The sequence below is a fragment of the Cyprinodon tularosa genome, unplaced genomic scaffold (assembly GCF_016077235.1).
Source record: "Cyprinodon tularosa strain WSP-4 unplaced genomic scaffold, ASM1607723v1 ctg324, whole genome shotgun sequence".
NCBI lineage: Eukaryota > Metazoa > Chordata > Actinopteri > Cyprinodontiformes > Cyprinodontidae > Cyprinodon > Cyprinodon tularosa.
Window position 1 is genome coordinate 34,001 of NW_024039035.1, and position 26,053 is coordinate 60,053.

The 26,053-nt window shown below is 37.6% G+C and overlaps 1 protein-coding gene across 1 annotated transcript; it reads right to left on the reverse strand.

Moving 5' to 3' along the window:
- trpm2 (transient receptor potential cation channel, subfamily M, member 2) lies at nt 1-23,759 on the reverse strand. Its single transcript, XM_038293314.1, has 33 exons — nt 23,565-23,759; nt 19,833-19,900; nt 19,166-19,340; nt 18,063-18,243; nt 17,177-17,340; nt 16,920-17,100; nt 16,763-16,824; nt 16,483-16,683; nt 16,200-16,308; nt 13,742-13,863; nt 11,976-12,341; nt 10,469-10,600; nt 10,247-10,376; nt 10,030-10,175; nt 9,250-9,362; nt 9,035-9,133; nt 8,669-8,888; nt 8,198-8,316; nt 7,977-8,109; nt 6,951-7,122; nt 6,658-6,838; nt 6,405-6,586; nt 4,337-4,469; nt 4,059-4,101; nt 3,819-3,903; nt 3,584-3,720; nt 2,817-2,872; nt 2,696-2,725; nt 2,541-2,627; nt 2,367-2,445; nt 2,181-2,282; nt 518-634; nt 1-438 (listed from the first exon to the last, which is right to left on the reverse strand). Exons 1-33 carry the CDS (start codon nt 23,658-23,660, stop codon nt 322-324), a joined length of 4,338 nt encoding a protein of 1,445 aa, XP_038149242.1. The 5' UTR covers nt 23,661-23,759; the 3' UTR covers nt 1-321.
- Nucleotides 23,760-26,053: the final 2,294 nt, after the last annotated feature.

Here is a 26,053-nt window from a genome sequence, read left to right on the forward strand (position 1 = left end):
AATTAGCATCTTTTCCATTGTTTTTCTTTGTGTTTACTGCCGTTCCCGTCATGTGAACTTCTATATACTGGTTTAATAGTAATTTATGGAGCTGTAACAAAAAGTATTGCAATTGAGGTGATTATTTGCTGCATATTTATAGTTCTGTTTTGTCTTTATTTGTGTTTTTAGCTTACTAGTTCTGGTATTGTGAGGCATAAACATGTATTGCAACATAAGGCCAAAGTGATAAGGCACAAGATGACCCTATGGTTGTCTTTAATTTGAGAAGTTTCACGATGCGTTGTCTTGGTGACATGGAAATATAACAATGTTGAACGCTCAGAGCTTCTTGATATGCAGCGCCGCCACCTGGTCCAACGCAACTCTTTGATTTGGGCTGAGTCGGGTACTGCTGCTCACCTCCTGCCACTGAAGCATGCCCTGGTTTCCCCCCAGCTGAGGACAAAAAGAGGTCAAGTTCCTTTTCAAAAATGAAATGGCTGTATTTCAGAAACAAATAAAAAAAGTGTCCTACCATGTTGTTAATGTCAACCATTATCTGGCTTGTTCTGTCAAGGTGAATATTTATAATGGCTGTTTCCACCCAGGCATTGTCTGTGTTCCGGCAGTCGTCCACGTAGCCTTTATACACCTTTATACACATATAAAGAAATTCAGTGGAAGAAAACCTCATCATTGCTCAACTCAACAAATAAACAAAATCCACCAACAAAACTTAATATAAAAGATGGAGGAATGTATTTATAAAAGCATGAAAAGCTGTCAAACACAACAACACGTTTTAGTGAATTTTTTAAGTTTTAACAAAAAAAAAAGCCAGTCAAACACATGAATATGCTTCGATTCAAATAAAGTGACCGTAGCTTTGACAGCTATACATTCCCTACCAGATTTATTATTTATCCATGATTATCCAAAATTCATCTTCCATTGACTCTGACCAGGTTTTATTGTCCCAGCTGCAGAAACCCATCTTAATTCTATTGGACACTTAATGACTTTTTGTGGATTTTCTTGTTTTACCAGGTGATTCCTTGGAGATAGGGCTGAAACCATGCAGGGAAATACACTGATTTATGATGATTAATCATAATATGAGATATTTTGATGTTTTTTAATTCTGTTCAGACTTAGAAAAACTTTATTGACATTTTTTATACACTCAGTGCATAAAAAACAAAATTTTGTTAATACAGCTTTCAGACAGTGAATGAGCAGCAGCTTAGCAGTGAAAAGGAACATTTATATTCATAAAGTGCGGCAGTGATCAAATGTAAACAGTGTGGGAGGAAACATGGTAAAAAAAAGGCATTGAGGTGGCAGTTCAGACCAGTGCAAAAATTAATAAATATGGTGCGAAAATGCAGTAAAAAACATCCATCCATCCATCCATCCATCCATCCATTATCTAACACGCTTATCCCAATTGGGGTCGCGAGGGTTGTTGGTGCTTATCTCCAGCTGTCAATGGGCGAGAGGCGGGGTCCACCCTGGACAGGTCGCCAGTCCATCGCAGGGCAACACAGAGACAAACAGGACATACAACCATTCACACACTCACACCTAAGGAGAATCTAGAGAAGCCAATTAACCTAACAGTCATGTTTTTGGACTATGGGAGGAAGCTGGAGTACCCAGAGAGAACCCACACATGCTCAGGGAGAACATGCAAAGTCCGCTCAGTGGGGCAGTGCTACCCACTGCCCCACTGAGCAGCCCCCACAGTAAAAAACATTTGAGCTGAATACTATTAGGTTTGATCAAACTCAAATAGTCACTCAGTTTTGGCATACATTTTTGTTTTTTAATTTTCTTTTGTGGTGAGAAGGTTGCAAGTACCCGGTTTGGTCCCCACAGCCTGCACTCTGGGTTCCTGAGCAAGAACCTTGAGTGCTCCCGGGGCCGCGCACAATGGCAGCCCACTGCTCCCCAAGGGGATGGGTGGGTTAAATGCAGAGGTAAATTATTCCAGTGTGAGATCAATAAAGTTCAATTTCTTTCATTTATTTTTTTTATCTATTTATTTATTTTTTTAAGTTGCTTCTACTTGAGATCTGGAGCTGAACAATGAAATAAGATACTTTATTTTCTAATAAATCAACATTAAATTGCTTTTTTAATATAAAGCAACCTTTCTCAATGAGGATGATGCAAAAGAATCAAAAAGCCAAACTGACCATTTTTCCCTCAGACACTTTTGCATTCAGGGCTTCAAACACCTTCCTTCCCAGAATTCCTTTTAGACTTCCTGGCAGCTGATCCACAGAGTCAACGGGGCCCTGAATGTTAAGAAAAGTATAAGACCAACAAATGTACTCATAAAGATATATAATACAAGAAAAAGCAAGCTAACAATAACTCACCCCCGGGAGAGCTAAAGATTTAAGGTTTGAGTTCAAAACCACCAAGTACTCCAGCACAGACCTCTCACTGTCTCGCCACCTAAAAACATCAGATTGCAAATTTCTTATATCTGAGTGACAAACTTTTAAATGAATTAAATTTTGGTTAATAGCGCCTTATTATAGATGACCTACCGTGTCAACAAAAGGTCTAAGTTCAAGTTTGGACCGAGGCAGCTGAGTTCACCTCTTCCTGTGATGCCTGTCCTCCCTTGTGGGTTTCTATTGGATCCATGAGAGATACTGAGATATGGTCCTAGAAGCTAAATGAGTATTATGGTTTACACTACCTGTATTTATTCAAGACTTCTTGATCAGGTCTATGATGTAAGGAAAAAGTAAAGATAAAATATGTTAAACAGTCAGACAAAAAGGCCTGATCATTAAAGGACTTATTTTTTTAAAACATACTCATCCACATGGTCGTCACCATCTACAAAGCGGGGTTCGTACAAGCTGAAGCTGACCTGCCAGAAAGATTATGTAAAATCTTAAAATTCATAAATCTTAAACACATTTTTCTTCAGAATAAATAGATTCTCAAATACAGAACCTTTCAAAAGTATCCATAACCTTAAACCTCCAGGGTTTTTTTCTATATCACAAGCTGAATAAATGTATTTTACTAGAATTTGTCTTTGCCAATGCGCTGTTTTCATTTACTTCCTTTGTTTCTTTTATTCCCTTTTGTTTAGTTTTTCTTTTATTTCTTTTTGCGTCTTCTACCCCAAACCCCTGTCTATTCCTGTCGCGTTTAGTCTTTGCTTCCCACTTAAGCTTTTTACAAATTGCTTCTACCAGGTTTTCTTTAGTTTTTTTGGCTTTCATCAGCAGGTTTCCATTCACAAAATAGACTCGCCTGTGTTCATTCTATAGTTTACCCTCCCTGATGGGGAAGCCTCTCTTTTATTTTCTCCTCTGCACTTATGCGTATCTGTGAGGTCTGGACTTATTGCCACCATTAAATACCCAACTTGTCATGAGACTGCTTTACTCCTGTATGTAATTTCAACCTCCACAAACAAAACCAAGAACAAACTCAGTAAACATTGCATTAAAAATTGATTTCTTCCAAAATCACTTATTGTTTTCCTTCCGCTATATAAAAACACACCTCTTAGTAATGCAACAGAAAACTGAAAGGTTTAAACCTTTGAAAAGCACAATTTGTGAAGTACCTGCCATGGCACTTTCTCCTCTGGCACAGGGAAGCGTTTTATTTTGCTGTTTGAGTAGTAAAGCTGACGGGACTTCACATGCAAGCTTTCTTCTTCCTCTGCTGCATTCTTCAAAGACTCGAAGGATTTATCAGGTACTGCCAAGGATGCAAAACAACATAAAACACAACTCTGCTTGAAAGGGACGCATTATAGCAAATGAAACAGTGACCGATGAGAACTTTATGGTTCATACTCTGTTGCTGTGTTTCAATCGCAGAAACACCCTGACATTTCATTTTTTCCACAATCCATTGCAAGTCTTTGGTGGACTGAGTGATCTGAGGACACAAAGCAAACCAAGAATTTAACCAGTTGCAAAGACAGTAAAGAAGCAAGGCTGCTATTTTTTTTATTGGAAATGGTGAAATAAAATGTTTTTTATAATGTGAAAGGGCTATACTGTATATTACAACAGAAAATAATTATTCATAACCTGCTCCCCTAGTTTCTCCAGCTGCTCAGTTAAGGTGGTAACCCTTAGGAAAGAAACGAAACCAGCATGAGGGACCAAACTTCACTTAAGTAGCGATAAAATATTGTGTCTAAAGCATTATAGTGATTTTAACCCAAAAAAGAAAATATATTTTTACTGTCTCGAGTATTAAATATGACACTAATTGATCAAAAAGGTCAGACTATTCAGATATCCATTGAATAGCCTGGAAATTACAAAAAACAGACGCAAGAAAATCTTTTTATGCAGGATTTTACCTTTGGGATGTGTTCAGGATTCGATTCTCCATGCTCTGGCTCTGCCTCTGCCGCACAGACACCAGATATATGTCCTTCATCAAGGACTCCCATAACAGTAGCTCTTCTTCGTCTGTGTTTTTAAGCTCCTTCTCTGAAAAAAATAAAACAAAAAACAGTGATTAGGGTCGATTTAAAGACATTGTCACTTTTGCCTCTATTCGGGTTCAGTTATAAGGGTCCACAGGCATCCATACAAATAAAAAACTTGGTGAAAAATCTAATTTTATAAAGTCACAGTCTGCACTTGATTGGTTTATACTCAGGAGATTAAGGTAGAGTGGATAATTTTCTTTAGGCTTCCAGTGTTCGGAGGATCCTTTTTTAATTGGTTAACCCAAAGCCAATCTTTGTGAAGTGCTCATTTCCTCTTGCTGTATAGCCACACTTCTGGTGTTTGTATGTCCAGTGAGCTCTGGTTTTAATGTAGCTCCACTGCTTCACACATTATGTGGGACAGAGTCACAGGAGTAGCAGTCTCAGTAGCCTTAACAGAAACTCCCAGACTTCCCTCAACTCTCCTTCCTAGGACATAGTCCCTTCAGGGTGTGCAGGACTGTCCCCTGAACGTCCTTTTTCAAGGGAAGTGGTTATGGTGCATCTGAAAATTATTTTCAAGCCACATCTGCTCACTCCTATTGATGTGGATGAGAAGCAGCTTTACTACAAGCCTCTCCCAGATGACCAAGCTCCTTACTTTATTTCTAAGGTAGTTCCCAGCCACCCTGAGTAAGCTCATTTCAGCAGCTTGTGTTTGTGATCTCCTTTCTTCAGTCATGATCCAAACTATAAGACCTTTAAGCTCTACTCTCTCTACAGCACAATAAAGAAGTGCAGAATCTAGCACTCTAGATTTCCCGCTCCATTCTCTCATCACTTGCTAACAGAACCCCAAGATACTTTAACTCCTCGTCTTGAGGCAGGAACTCTCCTCCAACCTGGAGGGGACAAACCACCTTGCAGAGTCGAAAACCATCCCCTCAGACTTTGAGGAGCTGATTTTCATCAAATTCAGCTGCAAACCACCCCAATGCATGCTGTAGGTCTCTGCAGGAAGGGGGTCATCACACCCCATCATCTGCAAAAAGCAAGGTGCCAATCTCCTGGTACTTAAACAAGACCCCTCTGGTCTTTGGCTGTGCCTAAAAATCATATACTTAAATGTTAACATGTCCAAAGCGCACCAGGAACTGGTAAGACTTAATGCTGGCAATGCGGACCAAACTCAGCTTTTACAGGGACCGGATGGCCTCTAGCAAAGGGACCCGGACTGTATTCATGGAGCACCCCCAACAATACACTGTAAGGGACATGGTTGAAAGCCTTCTTCAACCCACAACAGATGTTGGCCTGTTGGGCAAGCTCCTCCAAAGCACCTTCTAGCAGCCTGCAGTAGGCTTATAGAGCTAGTTTAGTGTTTCTTGGCTGGGATGAAAACCACACTGATGCTCTTAAGGCCAAAGTTCAACAATCAGGTGGAATCTCCTCTCCAGCACGCTAGGAAAGGCCTTGCTAGGGAGGCTGAGAGAGACATATTGGAGAGACATGCCTAAAGCCCAATAACATCCGGAGACCTAAGGTACTCATTGTGGATGTCATCTATCCAGGATCTAAAAAGTATTTGTGACTAGAAATAAGATTGTAAGACTTAGTTAGGTGGACAAGTTTTCCAGTGCAAAGTTTTCTACTTTAAGTAAGTATTAACCAGAAACTTATGATTGATATTTCTGCTAGATATCTAAGACAAATGTTTTCATAATGCTAGATGAACTGTTTTTAAACAATTTTATCTTTGATTTAAATGTGTAAAACCTTGTTCTGGATCATGTCCTTCACACATAGTTTGACATGACCTATACCCTTAATATAGATCATTTATTTCAGAAATACTAGAAAAGTTATTCAAACAGCGGGGAAAAAAATGGTGAGGGGACAATAAATAGATGGAGATTATCACCAAATGCAGGTAATCTAAGATCACTTCTCTCAAACTGCCACAAAGGAAAAGATATAATGACTAAGGCCTTACTGAACTCGTTGGGCCTGGTTGGGGAGCAGCAGGGAAACATGTTGCTGATTAAGAGTCGGAGATGACTGAAGATAATGAAAGGAGGTGGGGCATTTGGCCGGCTGTGATACTCCTTAATCAGCTCATATCTTTGAAACATCCAGATCTTGTCTGTATTGTCCTGGACCTCCTGGAACGTGAAGCTGCGCAGATGGAATATTTTCAAATTAATTAGCTGAAAACTAAAGCAGGCAGACTGTGTGATAGGACTCACTTAAAGATGGCTATGAGGAGGTTGAGCAGCAGTATGTTGGCAAAGAGTAAATAAACACAAAGCATGATGATCGACAGCCACTCAGGAAATGCTGGCATTTCGTTTTCATTCAACTCAGGACACTTGGGCTTGAAAGGATCCAAAGCATTTACGCTGCATGAGTCTTTATCAAACTCACTATCTGCAAGAGAGAAAACACTGAAAGTAAGACCACCGCTGAGAAACCAGCTCCAAGTTCACACAATTCACAACTTTCCTCATATGATAAATACAAGGACCCTGTTTTCACTTACTTTCAAAATTTTTGGGGAAATTTCCAAATATAATGAGGTAGGGCTCATAAACAGCCCCACGGAGGATCCAGTTAAGCCGATTCTCATTATGGATGAGGATGCCTTGTTTGGCAACACCGTACGCCACAACCCAGATACTCAGCATAAACATGAAGAAGAACATATCCATCATCTGGAGTATTCCATCACATCACATGGAAGACAAAAAGACAGAAAAAAGGTTAAACTGTAGTTACACACAATATATAAAGATACAAATTATTAAACAAAGAGAAACATACATTAAGGACCTTATTTTCTAAGATATTTGAGTCAGCATGAAACATAGACTAATAACATTAAAGATGTGAATCAAGGGTGAATTTGTTTTCTGTGGTTTTTTGCTTGTGTTTTCCACTGGGAGTTAGCGTCCCCATGTTTTAAAGGCATAATGGAGGATGTTTCTTTTTAATAAGTGGTCCTCCTAATTTTCAATCATTGTGGTGATATGTCTACATAAGGCCATCCTATGTGCACGTCCCCTCTTTCACTTACCGGTGGTGAGTCTGACATAGTGGGAAAAAAATCTTTTAAAGACACAATATTTCAAAAATTTGCAAAAATCCTCCACTATACTTTTAAGTTGAGATAGCTTGCTGTTAAGAATAAGAAGGCTGGCTTTCTTTGATTAGATTCTAGGGGAATTTTTAATAAATTTTCTTGTTTAGTGATGGCTAAGAGGCTCTCAAATGAAGCCATATCTGAGGGAGCAATCACTTTACAATATCTGTTTTCATATCAAATAAAGTACTCATAAAATACACTAAAGTTTCTGGTAATTTGGCAAAATATGACCAAATGTAAGCGTGCCAGTACTTTTTCAAAACACTGCACATGTGTTGAAAGATTTCAGATGACTAATGCAAAGGAAAAGATGTTGTAAATGTTGCAAAAAAAATGCTTTAATCAGTCATTAGGGAAATTATGTCTACCGTTATCTCCATATTATATCAGGATTATCATTAAATACTTATTGAAACCTCTTACCATCTTCTTGATTATGATGATTTTAGGTCCAAGAGTGCGACTGATGGTGAAGATTGCCATGAGTCGGAGGCAGAAAACCACAAAGTCGATGCACAAGATGACTTTACCTGCATAGAACAGCTCAGTTGTCATCCTAAATGTTAAAAACATAAAGAAAAGGTTAGTGAGCAGCAGATCCTCTAGTGGCTTGAAAGGTTGCCCATGTGTGTCGGAGAATCTACCTGAAACCAAGTCCTAAACAGAAAAGGAGGATGGAGAGAACGTCCAAAATGTTCCACAGCTCGTGAATGTACATCTTAGCTTTCTTACGTATCCCAAAACTATCAGGGTCGTAAAACAGCTGAGAAAGAAAACACATTTAAACTAAGATGCGAGAACTTTTACTATCTGTAATTAGATAATCTGACCAAGGTTAACATACCGGTAATAATTTATTCCTTATTTGCACTGCTATAAATAATACAACATAAAAACAAATAATAATAAGGTAAAGCTACTTTTAAAGATAACACTGGATAAAGAAAGAAAGAAAGAAAGAAAGAAAGAAAGAAAGAAAGAAAGAAAGAAAGAAAGAAAGAAAGAAAGAAAGAAAGAAAGAAAGAAAGAAAGAAAGAAAGAAAGAAAGAAAGAAAGAAAGAAAGAAAGAAAGAAAGAAAGAAAGAAAGAAAGAAAGAAAGAAAGAAGCATCTCACCTGTCTGATTTCCTCACACACCAGACTGAACAGCCAGATATAGAGCAACAGTTCTCCTGCAGATGGCGTTCTCTGGAAGTCGACCATCAGCACCACAGCAAACAGGAACAGGAAGGCAAAATACGACACAATGTTTCCATAAAACTTGACCTGAGGAGAGCAGTACAGTCCCACCAGTTTGGGCCACCAGCCCAGAGGCTTCTCATTGTGCTGATTCTGACTGTGGGCATAAACATCAGCATTCCAATCATTTTCAGTTCATCAAAATTGTTGCTTACATGAGAAAAATCTTTCAAATCAAGGTCACATAAAATCTTTAGAGTGAGCTGATAGCAAATACCCAATAAAACAAATATTTTCCCTTACAGTCGATGATTATTTGTCCTCACTGTGCTTCCTGTAACTTTTTCCACAGACTTTATCTCTTCTTTCTTCTCGTTTTGTCTCTGGAGGATTTCATCGTGCCTAGAAATAATCAAATGACCAACAGTTTTGATGAATGTGTCCAACCAATAGGGAACTTTGAGGCTTTACTACTTCCTGAGATTTCATTTATAAACCTTTTCCCAGTGAGAGTTCACCTGTAAAGAAGAAAGTTGGTGAAGATCAGTGGGAAGAAGAAGATGCAGATCAGCACCTTCCACACAGGATTGTCGACTGAGAGCTCGCCGCACCAGATCTGATTCAGATGAGCCTAAAACACAAGCATCTTATCAAAGAAAGTATTGCCTAAAATATTGTTGAAAAATTACTTTGGTTATAAGAAGACTTTTTTTTTTTGCATACATTAAAGCGATATTAAAGATTGGAGACAAATAAACAGAATGAGAAATAAGTCTTTAAGGCACAACAGTGTGTTTATATGAGGAAAAAAATAAATTTTACTTCATTTCATGCAATAAACATTCTTATCAAATCTGTTTCATGCATTATTTGTTCCTGATTCTCAATATGAATGTTGCTGTCCAAACTGCTTCATATTTCACCAACAACCATAAAATTCCATATAAAATAAAAGGATTTAGTGAGATAATTAAGTCAAACTTTTAAGAAATATTTAGAGTGCCATGAGTCAGGTTTGCTGACTCATTTTTATATGTTAATTAATTTGTTCTGATATTAGACATTCACTCTCTCTTTTTTATGCATTTACTTTGAAAGAGCCTCTCTAATTTACATTGATGCACATAATTAAAAATCCTGATACAAAACATCAAAGTTTGTTGTTTTAACAGGATAAAATGTGAACAAATGTAAGAGATATCAGTTGCAAGACTTCACTTGATTTTGTTTTTTGAGGACCACACAGTTTTTAATGTTGTATTTCCTGATATTTAAAATCTGAATGAAATCTACTCCACCTGAACGCCCGACTGAGCCACAAAGTCTTTATTGTCAGCCTCCAGCGCCAGCCTCAGGCATGTCGTTTTGCCCCAAAAGCTGGATATGCGAACCAGCAGGTTCTTGGCCCGCTCTTCATCATGTCTGTTGCACTCATTGAACACACCTTTAGACGCACACAAAGGCCAATGAATCTCAGTCTTGTTTGGAAAGATTCTCTTTACTTCTGTCTCATACCAATTGCATGATCTTCATAATAACTTGCAAGCTCCTTCATGTCCTGAGTTTCATCTGCATCGCTTCCCTCTCGTGCCATTTTCTTCAGGATCTTACTGGCAGCCAGAGCAGCAGAGATGGAATCTCTAGACTGCACGCACATAAAAAATGCATGCAGTCATATACATAGACTACTTTAAAGATTTTGTGTGTGTTTGTGTTTTTGCAGTAGGTTTTAATCACCTGTGCCCAGGCAATTTCAGCCAAGGCCTTGTTCTTATGGACAACCGCCCAAAGGAAAAGGTCTCTGCAGGCATCCCTCTTAGGCTCAGCCTCACTTAATTGATCGTCGAGGCCAGTCTCATCTTTATATACCTGAAAGTACAATTGGATTGGCTTTTGTTTTTAGGTTAGCTGGTCAGCTTTATTATCAATAAATCAGAGATGAAAGAGTCTGTGATCTCATGACATTTTGTGAAATGAAAATTATTTTAAATCAAATACTAAACAAAGAAACCAGTAACTGATACTCTAATACGGCCTATGAAAGGGGGAACTTTGGTTCTAAGTAAACATTTTTGTTTGTAATATTGAACCTTCATAATTATGCATATTTATGCTCCTATCACAGTCCATAACTTTTCACATTCAGTCTGAAATAATAAATAGATAGAAGAATAATTTTCAAAAAATTTTACTGAGTGATCTAGTAAAAAATTGCAACAAAAAAAAAAACTAAGATCTTTTTTTATCATAAAACATTCGAAAATATTACAGGAGAGAACCAGTTGCTGACTTTCTGGTAGAAAGTATTGTACAAGGTTGTAGAAATACATTTAGATTAGAGACAAGTTACTATTCAAAGAACAGTTAATGCTTATGTTGGTGAATTTACCCAAAAATAAAGTTTAAAATGAGAAAATATATGAAAAAAGTTTACATCACATTAAAAAGCCTTTTTTTTAACAGTTTACCCGAAGTAAAAAGTAAAAAGTAAAAAAAACTGTTGACTGCATGACAATGTCAATGTTTTACCTCAATATTCTAAAATCTACTTACTTTTCTTGATATAGTTATTTATAAAGCTCTTAAAATAAGCACAGGTGTCACTTTTAATGATGAAATAGAAACTGTTATTTAAAGCATATGGCAAAAAAAGAAGAAAGATTTTAAGCAAGCATCACAATCAAAAGTCCTTCAAGATAAAGGAAAAATCCAGTGTTACGCAATATTTGTATCTAGAAATGGTCTCTAAATACTCTGATTTTAAAATATGTCTTTTCATTCATGAAAAAATAGAATATATTTGGGGGAGGGGCTAAAAAAAGTCAAAAAGCTTTATGTCTGATGGCTTCTTCTAAATTTATAATTTTTTTTATTGTGAATTTAATGTAACATGCTTCCTTATGTATTTATTTATTGTCTTATAAAGGAAACTCTAGAGCAGTGTTTTTCTGTGTGAATGCAGTGTGACACATAGTTTGGACTATGTAGCAGCCAAAATCTATACCCAAATCAAATTTCCTTTGTAATAATAAAGTTAATCTTATCTAAATCTACTAAAATTAGTTTCATTATAAATATTGGATTAATGAATCTCCATTAAGGGAAATAAATCTGTTTCTTTTTGGGGCTTTGAATTGGTTTGAATAAGTCACCACTTACTATAATACACGTTATGAGAATTAATCAAACACCTATAATTTCATTGCAGCCTGTTGTACATCTAGAGGTGGATAAGCATACTCACAGATCCTGAGCTGTCCTCTATGGACATGACAATGTGGGACCTCCCGGTGGGTTGAGGGTAGATGTGTTTTGTAAATTTGCCCAGCAGGTGGCGCACTTCAGCTGAGACATGAAACAGGGATATCTTCTCTCCTGTCCTAACACGAGCCATCCTGCCTCCAGACCTTTTGCTGAAGCCTGATGGCTTCACCCTCTTGGCCAGCTTGTACAGGAAGAAGCAGTTTGGCAGCTCTTGGTAGAGCTCACACAGAGTCTCATCGTCCCTCAGGAACTCCTCCAGGTCCAGGCCATTGTCCAGCAGCAAACTGACAAACTGAGGCTTGTTGCCTGTCAGGGCTAAAAACATGGCCCAGTGGAGTTCACTTGACTGTAAGAAAAAAAAAGGAAAGAAAAACATCCTTATGTTTGTGAAAGAAAAAAAAAAAAAAAAAGAAAAAAAAACAGCATATAACTTCTCTTAAAGTCGTTTGATTCAGATCTTTATATTTTAAGCAAAAATAAATCTACAATCTGTGCAGATCAGGCGACTGGTGTCCTCACAGACATTTTCAACACCTCGGTGGACCTATCCATATAGACTTTGAAGCGTCCGATGCAGGTCCAGCAGATTCCAAAACAACTTCTTTCCCACTGCCATTAGACTGCTGAATGGTGCATAAAAAGTTTGTTTGTTTTTTTTAAAGCACTGAATGTTGGAAACTGTAAATCATATACCTGTTTATGTTTACATTTGATAACCGTATTTACTTTTTATCACTGCTGCACTTTAAAAATGGAAATGTTTTGAGAGCTGTACTGAACGAAATTTCTTTTTGTATACACTGTGTGTTTACAAAATGTGAATAAAGTCTGTCTAAGGCAAATCCCGGAAGGTGAGGACATTGGCATTACTACCTAAGAAATGGGAGAAGTATGTTCTTTTTTACTTTAAGTCTTTTTTTCACGTTTTTGTTCCGTGAAAATTAAGTTTTTAATGTGTTTATGAAATTAGGCACCATTTTGGTTGTATGTGTTTCACTAATCTGTGACTTTAAACTGGTGGAGAATCTACAGTATGAGGGGAATCACTGATTAGGGTCATGGCAAGAGGCCTTCCAATCTCAAAACAATATATATTATATTTTTATTTTATTTTTCTTAATAGATAGGTATTTCAAAAATATTTCTGGGAATAAAAGGTATTTCATGCAAATTTGCAAACTGGTGCTTTATTGTAACTGTATTTAAATGTGCTTTACACCACAATATGTTAGGAGGAAAATAGCTCCTGTACTTTAAGTTAATGAATTAAGTTAATTAATCAATATGTGTTGCTGTGCTAAATGTTAGGATCAAAGGTATGAAGGAATTTACATTTTATTCAGTGTTCACAGTGTATATAAAAATAGCCTAATTTGTTCGATAATCATTAGGAAACAAACAAAAAGCGTCAGTTTTGATACATTAAAAATACGACTGAGTTTAGACCTTTGTTGCACCCCACATGTGATCTCCTAAAAAACTGATTTCCATTAGTAATAGATACTGGAATGTTTCTTTAAAGTCGTTTTTGAGTATGTTATGTTTACAAATTGAATCCTATTTTAGTTGTTCCTATTGCTTTTGATTTATTTATTGTTCAGATTATATATTGATATTTGTTTAATAATTAATTGGCCTGTTATACAGACACATTTCCTAAGGATATTTAAACACGCTTTCATTGGATTTATTTGTGATCCAAATATGAATCCTGCTTTCTGAACATGCACAGTTAATCAAACTCACTTTCCACTGGCTTTCTTCAGTGAAAATCTCTTTCTCTGCAATGTCCACTCTGTTCCAGGCTATAGCCAGTTCCAGCTGCCTCTTCCAGGCCGCAGCTCCCCATGATCCACCAGTCTTCGAAGCTGATGGGCAGATTTACATGTTGAGCAAAATGTTGTTAGGATAAATCCTGCACACACACTTTTATTGAAGACACATAAACACTGTATGAAATGCAGTTTCAGAATACGTAGTAACAGTTTAGGTTGAGAAAAGCAGAAAACACATTGGCAAAAAGTTTGTGGGAGAAAAGAAGACTCTGAATTTCCTAACGAAGTGTGGGAAGCAGTATTATAACCCCGATAATGGTTTATAAATACCAAAGAAGAAAATTTAATGGGAAATTCAGGGGAAAACATTCAGAACAAATAGATTAATCATCATAATAGTATGTGGTTTAATGGAACACTCAATTACGTGGACTCACACTGTTTTACTGCATGGGTGATCTATCACACAAAATGCATTAAGCCTGCTCTGGAAGGCTTTTACTACACCACAGGAGGAAGTATTTCAAAGTCATTGTTATTGTATACTAGGATCCATAATGGAAAAACAATCCTTGTTAGTGTTTCATCACTTTACATGGGTTATTCTGGGAAGCAACATAATCATCTCTGTGCTAAGTACATTAAACTTTAACTCCTCCAGTTCATTTCTGTGCTGTGGATGTGTGCTGCACTCTGTCCATGTTTACATCAGTAGTCACACACTTTGATATTTTCCTCATTTTTTTATTTAAAAACTTCTGTGTATTAATATTGATCACATTTATAAGACAGACCAACAAAAAGACTACATCACTGTGAAAGGAAAGGAAAATATGATTTCCTTATTTTTCTTTTACAATAGACTTCTGAAAACCGGGGTGTCAATTTCTATTCAGCCCCAGTGAGTCAACACTTTCATGGCAGTCATGCTGCAGAACTGCAGCCATATGTTTGTGTGTGGATTGCTTGTTAAGAACTACATTCCTCCCATGTTTTCTTTTGCAAAATAGCACAGCTTCAGGCAGAATGGATCTTAAGCATCTGAGAACATTAATTTTCTTGTCACAGATTCATAATTACATTAATATGGGATTTGACTGGAGCACTCTAATACATTAATACAATTTGATCTAACCTCTAAACACCCCCATAGCTTCATGGTGCAACCACCATGTTTCATGAGGTGGATGTAGGCCATTATCACACATCTAATACTGCTTTGCAAAAAGGTTAAATTTGTATTTTTTCTGACTAGAGGACCTTTTTGCAAACATGAAAACCATACAATGCTTTACAATAACAAAAACATAAAAGGACGTCAGAATAGAGGTGATGTGCTCTCTTCTGTTTGTTCTAGACATTAGAGAAATGTAAAGCCCCTGTCAAAGCTTGCAGATTTAGAGAGCATAGGCCTGATTTCCCAGAATCTCCTAAAATGCTGGCATAAACTGAACTTTCTATGTATTTTTTTCAATGTTGGGCATATGAAAAGAGTATTCATAACAAGTCCAGAACTTATGTCCAACGACAGCCTAACTTATGCATAACGCATGGCGGCATAATACCCACGAAATGTCACACGCTGGAGTCCTGAGGGGGGCAGCAATGCGCCCCAAGGCACCCAGCCTGCATAAAACAATTTTTTTGATCGTGGTATTATCCTAGCTGCTGTTTACCGCCTGCCAAAAAAAAAAAAGAAGAAATAAAAAGAAAAAAGAAAAAGAAAGAAAGAAGGTTTGCAGCTGCAGCAGATTCAGCGTCATTTCTGCTACGAAGTTTGTTGGTCGTGGCCGTGGGCAGGAACACAGAGAGGATCCATCAAATTCACCTTTTTGCTCACCCTTTGATGGGGATGAAATCTGGAGGAGTATTGACAGTTTCCTCCTGTGAACCCCCTTATATACCAAAATGCTGCCAATACGCCATTATACAGTAGCTGTGAGTTAAAAACACGTTCAGCGGTCGTCCGGAACACGTCAAATATGTTGGTTGGAGATAAGTTCTTGTTAGTCAAGTTTCTCATAGGTTATGGGTAAGCTACACACCATGACCTATGAGTAGCTTACACTTAAAGTATGTCAACGATCAAATAACTTACCTTTAACTTATGGCCCACGTATGGCATACGCTGGTATATGCCAAGAAACTTTGAGCATGCTCAAAATTTCTCGCTGTACTTGCCGTATGTCGACCTGTACCAACATGCTTCAGTGTGCTCATAACTTATACCAAACTTACCCAGAACTTATCCAACGTATACCAGTGTTTTTGCCAGATTTTTCGTACGTCAGGCATACGTTGTCTAAATCTTCAAGGTGTGAAAGGGGCTTAAGCTACTGCTTGACAAATACACTGTCGTTTGAAGTTCTGCATTACAGAAAGGAAAATAATTGAGGTTTATAAATATGTTTACAAAGCATCTGAATTACCTTTGAGAAGAGCTTGTAGGATGGCCACATCCACATCCACATCCCCATGTTTGTCCTCCCTTGCTCTATATATTGTCAGCAAATGAGACATCCTGATGATGTCCTGAATCTGGACACAAAGAAAGACATACAGTTGGATCTATATCCTTTAAAAAAAAAAAAGTTAATCAAATAAAGGATTCCCATTTCAGCGGGTAAAACTGGCAATAATAAACAAATCAAGTGTCATCCAAAATTCCACCATGTACCGCTATGCATTGGAATATCATCAGTGTTCACAAACCGTTTTTGTCCACTCTATAATATTGTGTTCCTTGAAATTTCCATACTCTTGACTGAAAAAGTTCTTAAGCAGCTCTTTGATTGAGTCGATCGTGATCTGGCTGACCGGCAGTCCATACACCTGCGCGATAACATCTGCTATCCTGCCAGACCCCTCCAGGATCACACACGGTGTGTCATTCAACATAGCATTATAGATTGTCTGATAGGAGACACAGATGAGAGGTCAGATTACCAGGAACTCAAAGATAGAAAGAAAATGTAGGAAACTGCTGACACACATTAAGCGTGCCTGTTCCTCCATCCAGTACCACACAAACCACTGGGATGGTTACGCCATTCACTGGATGGTAGATAATATAAAAGGAAAAAAATAGTCAGATGAAGAGGATTTTTTCAAACATTGATTTTAATAATGAGGGTCTGTCTCCTTCTAACCTTTGTTTCCAAGATTTCTGCTTGAGATGTATTTCTCCAGTTTTGCACGGAGCTCAATCTCCACACCATACTTTCCATCGGTTCCATCATCAACCAGTAAGAAGTGAGTATGATTGTTATCCAGACAGGACAGACGACCTTGACCTTGTGTATCGATCGCATAATTAGCTTTGGATTTACCCTGTAGACCAAAGCAAAATGAAAGGTTTGAAGGAATACACACACCTCTTCCATAAAGGGAAGACATGTAAACTCACCTCTTCATACTTCAAAACATGCCTGTTGTGGATTGCACCCCATGTTGCTACTCCAATCGCCACGATTTCCCCCTGCATGGTGTTACTCAGAGCATAGTCCCTCACAGCCTGTCCCACGTGCCTCATCACTCCAGTGTGAGTACCACCAGTGATGATCCATGCACCTGCACATGACAAAGTATCACAGCAAATTTTATTAGAGTGTCTGGAAAACTGAGTCTGCCTTTCTGGTACAGTATTTGACTGGAACTTTAAATCCAGACCAGAATAATAACCTGCCTAAAAAGTTCATTAGACAGCTACAGCTGATACAAAAAGCTGCCACTCTTGTTCTCACTAGATCTAAGAGGGTAGAGCGCATCAGCGTGGTTCTGGTAAAGTTAATTTGTTTAAGTTTATGGTTCAACTGTTTATTTGCTTTAGTACATGCTCTTATTGTTTTTTTATGTTTACTTTATTTTCTTCTGTTTTTTTTTTATCTAAAGCCCTTTGAAGTGTCTGTACTGAACCGTGCTTTAAAAATAAACTGGCCTCACTGCAAAAAAATGAAATCTAAATAAGTAATTTCTTCCTATAATAAGTGCATTTTTTCTTGAATTAAGGATTTAAGTGAGACACTTTGCCAATGGAACATGACAATTTACACTTAAAATAAGAAAAAACACAATTGCATTGTCTTATTTCAAGTGCATTTTATTTAGATACCTTATTTTAAGAGTAAAATTACTAATTCCATTGGCAAATCATCTTATTTATCTGCTCAAATTAAGGGTAAATAGCCTTAATTTAAGACATTTTTACTCATTTTGAGATCATTTTTGCAGTGCTGCCTTGTGAGCATTTCTGGCAGAGAAGCATCTAGCCTATCGCTTATTTTCTGCCTGACCTGTCGTCTGGGCCACTTTGATAATTCCTCTGTGGAAAACCTTCTTCAGGTGGGGCTTCAGATAGAAGTTCTTGGCTCCTCCAGTCACTGAGATGAGCAGATTGGGAGGGGAAAGTCTCCACTGTTCAGTCAGCAACCTGTAGAGAGTCTCGGATTTGGTCTCTGTGGACACTCGTGCATACTGGCAAAGAACATACAAAAGGTAACATTAGAATATGTTCATTCATTTTCCTTCACTCTGATGCCTAAAATGACTTACTAAGAAAAGCAATGACCTGAAAAAAGGAGTCAGGAAACAATTTTAGTTCTGGATGAGCAGCTCTAGTTGGAGATATGAGGATAAATCCACTGTCAGTGTGCACTGCCATCCTTTACGAATTCCTGTGCTCAGCCTGCCCTCGTCCTGGAGTGTTTCCACCTGTCAGTAGTTTTTTCGACCTGCCTCTAGTCTATTCAAAAACCTGTCTCCAACCTGCAGCCCATCATCTACTTTATCAAGTCTACATTCAGCTTCTTCAGCCTGTCACCAGCTTGATCCACCTTGATCTGCGCCTTAAGCCTGCTTTCTGTTCTGTCTGTCATCAAGCTAATTCAGTCTACAACTTTCTGTTGAGGCTTTCTACTAGTATGCCAGCCTGCATTCATGACCATCTTTACAAACTCTCAATAAATGTTTCAAATGCTACAACATGTCAAGCTGAATCTCAGAGCTACATAGTGCTTGTCTTTGCACTGAGAGGTTCTCAGCTAGTGAACAAATGCCAATACAGTTGTGGCTCTTTGTGTGTGTGTGTCTCTGTGTGTTTTAACCTTTATGTAACCAGGATAGTCCCAATAAGGTTAAAAACCTATTTGTCAAAGCAGTCCTGGCCATTAGTTAGCAACAAATATTAAATCACATAATCAATACACATAGGGGATTATTTAAACCGAAGCTTTGCATTGCTTCACTAACCCTTGGGATTATTAAGACTATCTACAAGGTTGTTAGCAGAAGTTGAGAGCAGACCGCCTTGCTGTAAATAGACCTGTGTGAATATTCCAGAGGTATTATCACTAATCTAGAATCTTAAGACATAATATAACCTTTAAGCTGCTCTCACCTCAGCAACCCTTTGCACCGAACCACCAAAGGTGATGTGTCCAAAAGCATCCGTTTGCTCCTCCTTGACATGTTTGTGTCGGTCCCAGGATTGTCCTACGAATTTCTCTGGCTTTTTGGCTTCCTCGGTGTGGTAATCCTCCGAGTAGCCGCAGTAACATATTAGCTCCCCTTTACTAAAGAAACAAAAAAATTACAGGATTTGACATATTTATATTAAAGGAAGAGGTTAAGACATGTGGATATACCTCTATGATAAAGATGCTATTGTATCTTTACACCTTTTCTTACCCTAATTTTCCATTACCTTTCAGAATGCTGGAAAGAGGTAACTAAACTGATTTGACTTCTCATACACCAAGTCACGTACTTCACCTCCATTTCCCAGCAAGTAATTAAAAATATCAAAAGTAAGTGAAGTTTTGAACGATAGAATAACCATTTCCAGGACCGAACATAGTTAGAATTCATCCAATGAACTAAACAAAAAGCAAAGTTTCAATTGACAATGCAAAGTAAAATAGTGCTACGAACAGCTGTTTGTATTTAATTACATACTAAGTGGAGACACAACAGAGACTTATAATGAGATTTAACTGCAAATAGAGCAGGTTCTTTCAATATCAGCGGAAAAAATAAGCTCAGTTTAGATTGCTGAATTGTCCTACCTGGGATCCCTCTGGAAATAGATGCATTCCTTCTTTTTGATATTCTCTTGTATCCAAGCGGCAACACGCTGAAAGGAAAGAGAGTTGGAAAGATGTTTAGGTCCTGTTTGGATTGCCAAAGTACGAACCGAATGTTTCTTAATTTCTGCTTCCGTCATGTTGTGCCCGTGCAATGATCGGTGCTGGTCAGACAGTAGCCAAGCTGCAGGGTGTTTTCATGGCAAGAGACTGCAGCATCTGCAGCCTCACTGTTGGCACACAGTCAGCTCTGCATCAGTGATGGGTAGGGTAGGGATCTTGCTGACCAGGAAGCATACCTGATCCTTGATGAATGGATCACTGTCTCTAATATAAATGTAAAAGCATTTGATAATTATATTATCTAATATAGATATATGATCTAATATATTTATATTATATAATATAAATATATAAGATCATATATTTATATTATCATATATTATCTAATGCATTTAAATCAATTGTTTAACTATAATTAAAAGTTATTGAAAAAGAATTAAAGCAACTAGCAGGACAGCTACCCGTTCCATTTGCCTCGGCGTTATGGAATAGTTGTTAGATGAAAGGTACTGTTGGCACCAGATAAGACAAGAATACCCACTAATTTCCCCATTCAGACAGTGCTTGCCCACGACCAAAATCTAATAAATTAGAAAAGATTCCCAAAGGAGTAAATCATGATAATCTAATTAAAATTAAAATAACTCCAATTGGATAAAAAGTTCAAACAAATAACTGCGTTTTTTTTTGTTTTTTTTTACATAAAATCTCTTGCTTCAAAAAGTCTGCTAGTTAATGACTTAATTTGTGATAATCACATTGATTTATATTGCCTTACAGAAACTTATGCAGGAAGAGGATTATGTGAGCATAAATGGAGCAACTCCTTCTAGTAATTTAAATTTTCACATACCCAGAAATTCTGACTTACTGATTACCCGGACGGCAGTTAATAATTACAATTCTTTTCAACATTTAAACCTTTATTTCCCTGACATGGATGCAGCATGGTAGTTGCCAGCGAGCTTGTTCTCCAGGCGAACTATCACGAGGAAAACACATAACCAGCATGCCGCGGAGAAAGCCACAAAAGATGAGAAGTTAATCGAGGCAACCTCTGCGTCTGATTTTTGGAGGCACAATATTGTTAAAGTGGGTCATCTATAATTGGAAGTGAGACACTATTTTTTGCAACAAAAGCACTGTAACAAATAAGCAAAAAAAAAAGTATTTATAACTTTGTTAAAATCTTGAGTAAGAATGCAAAATTAGATCTGATTTTGTAAACCTAAAAAAAAGTAAATATTTTCTTTTAAATTCTGGAGGTAGCACAGACATATCATGAATGCCTTTTTCAAAATGTAAATGAGCGATTTAAATCTAGATAAATCTAGATTATCTAGCAAACCCAAAGAAGCACCTAACTTAACTTTGCTGCTCCAATACAATAATCAAGCATCCAGGGAGGGAGTTATGTGGTGCAGAGGCTGGTATAAATTTCTGAGAAAATGGCTCTTTTAGCAGCTAATCTATACGGGGCAGAAACTTTTCTTTTTTAGTTAATGTCTAATGGATGAAATGTTTATGACTGCGGGAGGACTGGCACTTTCTTTAGCGTTTAGAAGTTAATTGCAGCATCTTGAAATGGGAAGAACCCTCATGGGATGAGGCTGATTCATTTTAAAGGTAAGATATTTTTTTCTTCAGGGTTTTAACAAAACAACTAATACTTCATAACAGACTCATATTTTGTAGTACTGAAAGGATTATATAATCAGATATATGCCTATGGTTGACTCAAAAAGGCTCGTTGAAGGCATAAAACAGACCTTTAATATTAAGCAATCCAAGACGAAATGTGACAGTCTTCTAGAGGGGTTACAGCCTAAAACATACCATCCCAGACACAGTGGGAGGTTTTAGATCAAATACTTTTTCATGTGGTAAAATGCCCTGGTTAAACTTCAGTCTAAAATATGATAATTATAATATTTGCTAATACTTGAAAATTGATGTTCTTGGACATTTTCTGTTGAAAATGAAATAGTATGTGCCATTCTATCAAAGGGAAAAGGCATACATCCCAGCCTCTAAAGGTGCAAAACTGGTTCAAAACATACAGTGAAATCAAAGACCTTCTGCAAAAAAAGAGAAAAAAATCACACATAGTGTCACACTTTTTATTGTTTTATTTAATACATGTTTGAAAAGCACATATTCTTCTTATTCATTTGTTATTCCTTTGCATATAATTGAAAGAGTTACACTGAAGTTTGGTTGAAAACAATGATAAAGTGAATTACGGACACAGGCACATGCAGAGGGAGGAGCAGAGGGGGCTGGTAAAACTCCCCCTTTTGCTCCCTGCCTACAAGTGACCTAAAGTGAAACATTGAGTTCTTGATCATTACAAGAATCAGAGGAACAGGAAACTCTAAGACTGTGAGAACAGCAGAGACTCATATTTAATGGACATGTACAGTTTTCAAAATGTTTATTAAAATACTGTTTCTTTACTGTATGTTGAAATTGTTGTCTGGGATCATTTTGTGGCAGATAATGTTATTAAAAATCCTTCTGGAAAGAAATCCAGGAATAAAGATTATATGTATATATATATATATATATTTATATATATATATATAATGGATGTCACAATGGTACAGTCTAGTTGTAGCAGTTGACAGTAAGAATACTCTAACTATTGTCTGTAACATGAAGTAGACGTTACTACATAAATATGGAGTTGAATAAAAAGCCCTCATGGTTTCTTTAATTATTCTAAGGAACAAGTTTGCCCTACTTCACCTAACACTAACTATGCCAAGATGACTACCAGTCTATTATCATAGTTCTTAAATGTGGAGATCTTGCTTTTTCTCTTTACTCTGGACCTACTCAAAGAAAAGCCAGAATATACCACAGTTTATAAAGAAAGCAAAAAATGGTTTAAATATTTTTATAATCTACTGTACCTTAAGTGTGGTGTTCCTTACCATCCATACCATTATTAAATGAAAATATTGATTAGACAATAAAAGTTAATTACAGAGTTCTTTTTAACACCATAAAATGTAAAACTAAGTGTAGATATTTTAGATGCTACTAAGTTTCTGTCTGCAAAACACTTTCAGTAACTGATGCATGTCTTTGCCCACTCACATATCCACGGCAAAGAAAGGGTTCCTGCTCGATAGGGAGCAACAGACAACATTTTAGGCTGGGGTCAGTCACTTTAACAGAATGTAAACAGATAACAATGCTGTAGAGTTTAATCCCTTTTACTTCTGCACTTTCTAAGCGGTTCACTTGTCATTAATATACCTACATACCAACATAACGGTCTTCACAGATCCTCTGATCTGTAAAACTGTTGACAATGAGAATTGTGGCTTTTTGCCAAGCAGCTTCTTTTTCACTTCTGTCTAGTTGAGTTACATGGCAGTAAATATTTTTCACACAGACCTATAACGAAATCTTTTCCAACTAACTGCACTGCCAAAACCTGCCTGTCTGCACTTGATTCCTACTCCTGTGAACCTTTCCTCATAACAAATGGACGGTTAGATTTGAGAAGGCATGCTTAAAATTATTTTTACTTTAAAAAGTTACTTTTTGTTTTCCAAGAAAAATATTCTCCTGGAACAGGTGGGAATCCAAACTAAGGATCCTTCAAATTCAGTGCAACACCAATTAAAAGAAAACACTTACCTTAGTTTTGCAAGAACCTAAAAATATCCTTTCTTCTCTTCCATGCTGTAAAAGCTTTCTGTCAGGGCAAACTTTACAAATAGATCCACACGGCATGTCTGAGGAAATTAAACATTAAGCAGCTAAATATGAGCTTATCACTCGTGAGTAGAAGAAGTATGTTGAGCCTATTTTTTCAGAAGCCTGAAGAGATGCACAGTGATTTGCAAATGAAGACCTCAGTACTCCCACAGGCTTCTTAAACAAGCATCAGCAACAGATTACATCATCATCATCATCATCATCATTATCTCTATTTTCTCCAATCACTGCTCTTTACTTCCATGACACTAAACCAACAAGCTTGGTTAGAAAAAACATACTGACACATTTTCACATCAATATTTTAATGAGGAGTTCCGACAAGGTCTCGATTTCTGTTTTGCTGAGGAGTAGATGTCAGTTAGGAGCCCTGATTTAGGCAAAGCATTATACAGTTTATTAAGAATCAGGGTGCAAAGTATGTCCAATATGTCAGCCCCTCTCTGCTGCTCTGCTCCTCTCTGAGGTCCTCTGATCTAATGTTGCATTCCCTTTGAGATGGAGGAACCAACATGGCGGGTATAAAATCACTGCAAAAAATAAAACAAACCCAAAGTCCATAGAAAGCTAAAAAATACTAAAAGCAAAAGTTCACCCAGGATAACTGTTAAACTGGGCATCCAGTCATCTGGAACATCCATCCATTATCTGAGACACTTTATACCAAGTGGGGTCACGAGGGGTGCTGGTGCCTATCTCCAGCTGTCTATCGGTGAGAGGCGGGGTCCACCCTGGACAGGTCGCCAGTCCATTGCATGGCAACACAGTGACAAACAACCATTCATGCACAAACTCACAACTAAGGAGAATTTAGAGAAGCCAAACAACATAACAGTCATGTTTTTGGACTGTGGAAGGAAGCCAGAGTACCCGGAGAGAATCCATGCATGCTCAGGGAGAACATGCAAACTCCATGCAGAAAGACCTCGGGTCGGGAGTCCCAAGAGAGAAATTCAGCTTTGGTAAAGCCAGTTTAAGAAGACAAAAACACAGAAAGACAAAACATTCATGGGGGGACGAGGTGTCCGGGACCTTGCTGCCATCAATGGCGCTGCCGGGTTAAGACAAAAAAAGAGAAAATGATCACAGTGGTTAAGATGTAACAAGAGAGAGGTACATGGCTGTAAGGTGGGGTAAAGACTACTTCACATATTGTATAAGGCATCCCTGTTTCTGGTCTCTCTTCCCCCACCGTCCTTTGGCTGGGATGTGGTCCAGTCACAACAACATGGGGCAGCTCCTCCCACTGGAGTTTTCACCACTGTCACCTTATCTGGTTCAGCACCAAGACTCATTCATCAGTTGGAAGGGGTCCTGTTATGCAGCCTTTCAGGGGTGGATATATATGGCGCTAGACACTTTTCAAAAATAAAAGTGCTAGAGTAGATTGTGCTTCAATTACCCTATTTTATTATTCTGCATCTGACTCCTTTTCTGCTTGGCAAGAGATTCTAGGGAGAGCAGGAGGAAAATAAAGAACATCTGCTTAGGTGTTGGGTTTTCCAGGCCAATATTTGATGTGATGTGAAAGATTGGAATGCTGGCTATCTGTGCAACCCATCTCTGCTTTACAGCTCTGAAAATTGCATTCTGTAAATCAACTGGTGGGTTATTGTATGTCACCAGGGTTATTTCTGCCCCCTGGCATAGTATTGCCACTGTAGATGGTTCAGGGTGGTGGAGAATCCTACTGCAACTCCACAACAGCAGCCCCTTTATAAGGATCTGGTTGCAGTAATCAATTCTACAAAAGATAAATAAAAGAATGAGTTTTTCTAGATCCTGCTTGGACATTAGTCCTTTAGTCCTGGAGAGATTCTTCAGAGTTAGTCACTGCCTTAGAAACCCTAAAAAGACCAAAAGTTGTTTCATAGAAAACAGACACATGTTCTGGCATTGTAAAACACACTTTAAATTCGTTAAAAAATAGGTAATAAAGTTTAATCTGGTTTGGATTTCAGGATAAATTCTTCATTAGGGTTCAAGCTCAAAGTTCAGCTTTGCAGGTGGGTGTGTTGATTTCCATTTAACTTATTTTCCTGATAAGAAATTTGGCCCTCTTCCAGTATTCCTTGAAAAGCTTTAGTTACTGGTACAACTCCATCTGTCAAAAAGCAGCTGTTTTAACCTTAGGGCTTTTTTTCTCCTGTTGTAAACACGATCATTTGCTTCGTCTGAAACAATCAGCCTTTCAAAGTTCAGCTCTTCTGATGCATGTCAACTTGTCTTGGCTTGTGGACTTCTTAATTGTATTTCACTGGAACCCGAACACAACTTCAAGTCAACACAGGAATGGAAAAACGAACACCTGAATGCCCAGGTATATACCTTTTTTTTTTACCCAATTCATATACAATAGTGACCATCATTGAGGGATAGGGGGGATAGGGGGAAAACGAGCATAAAAC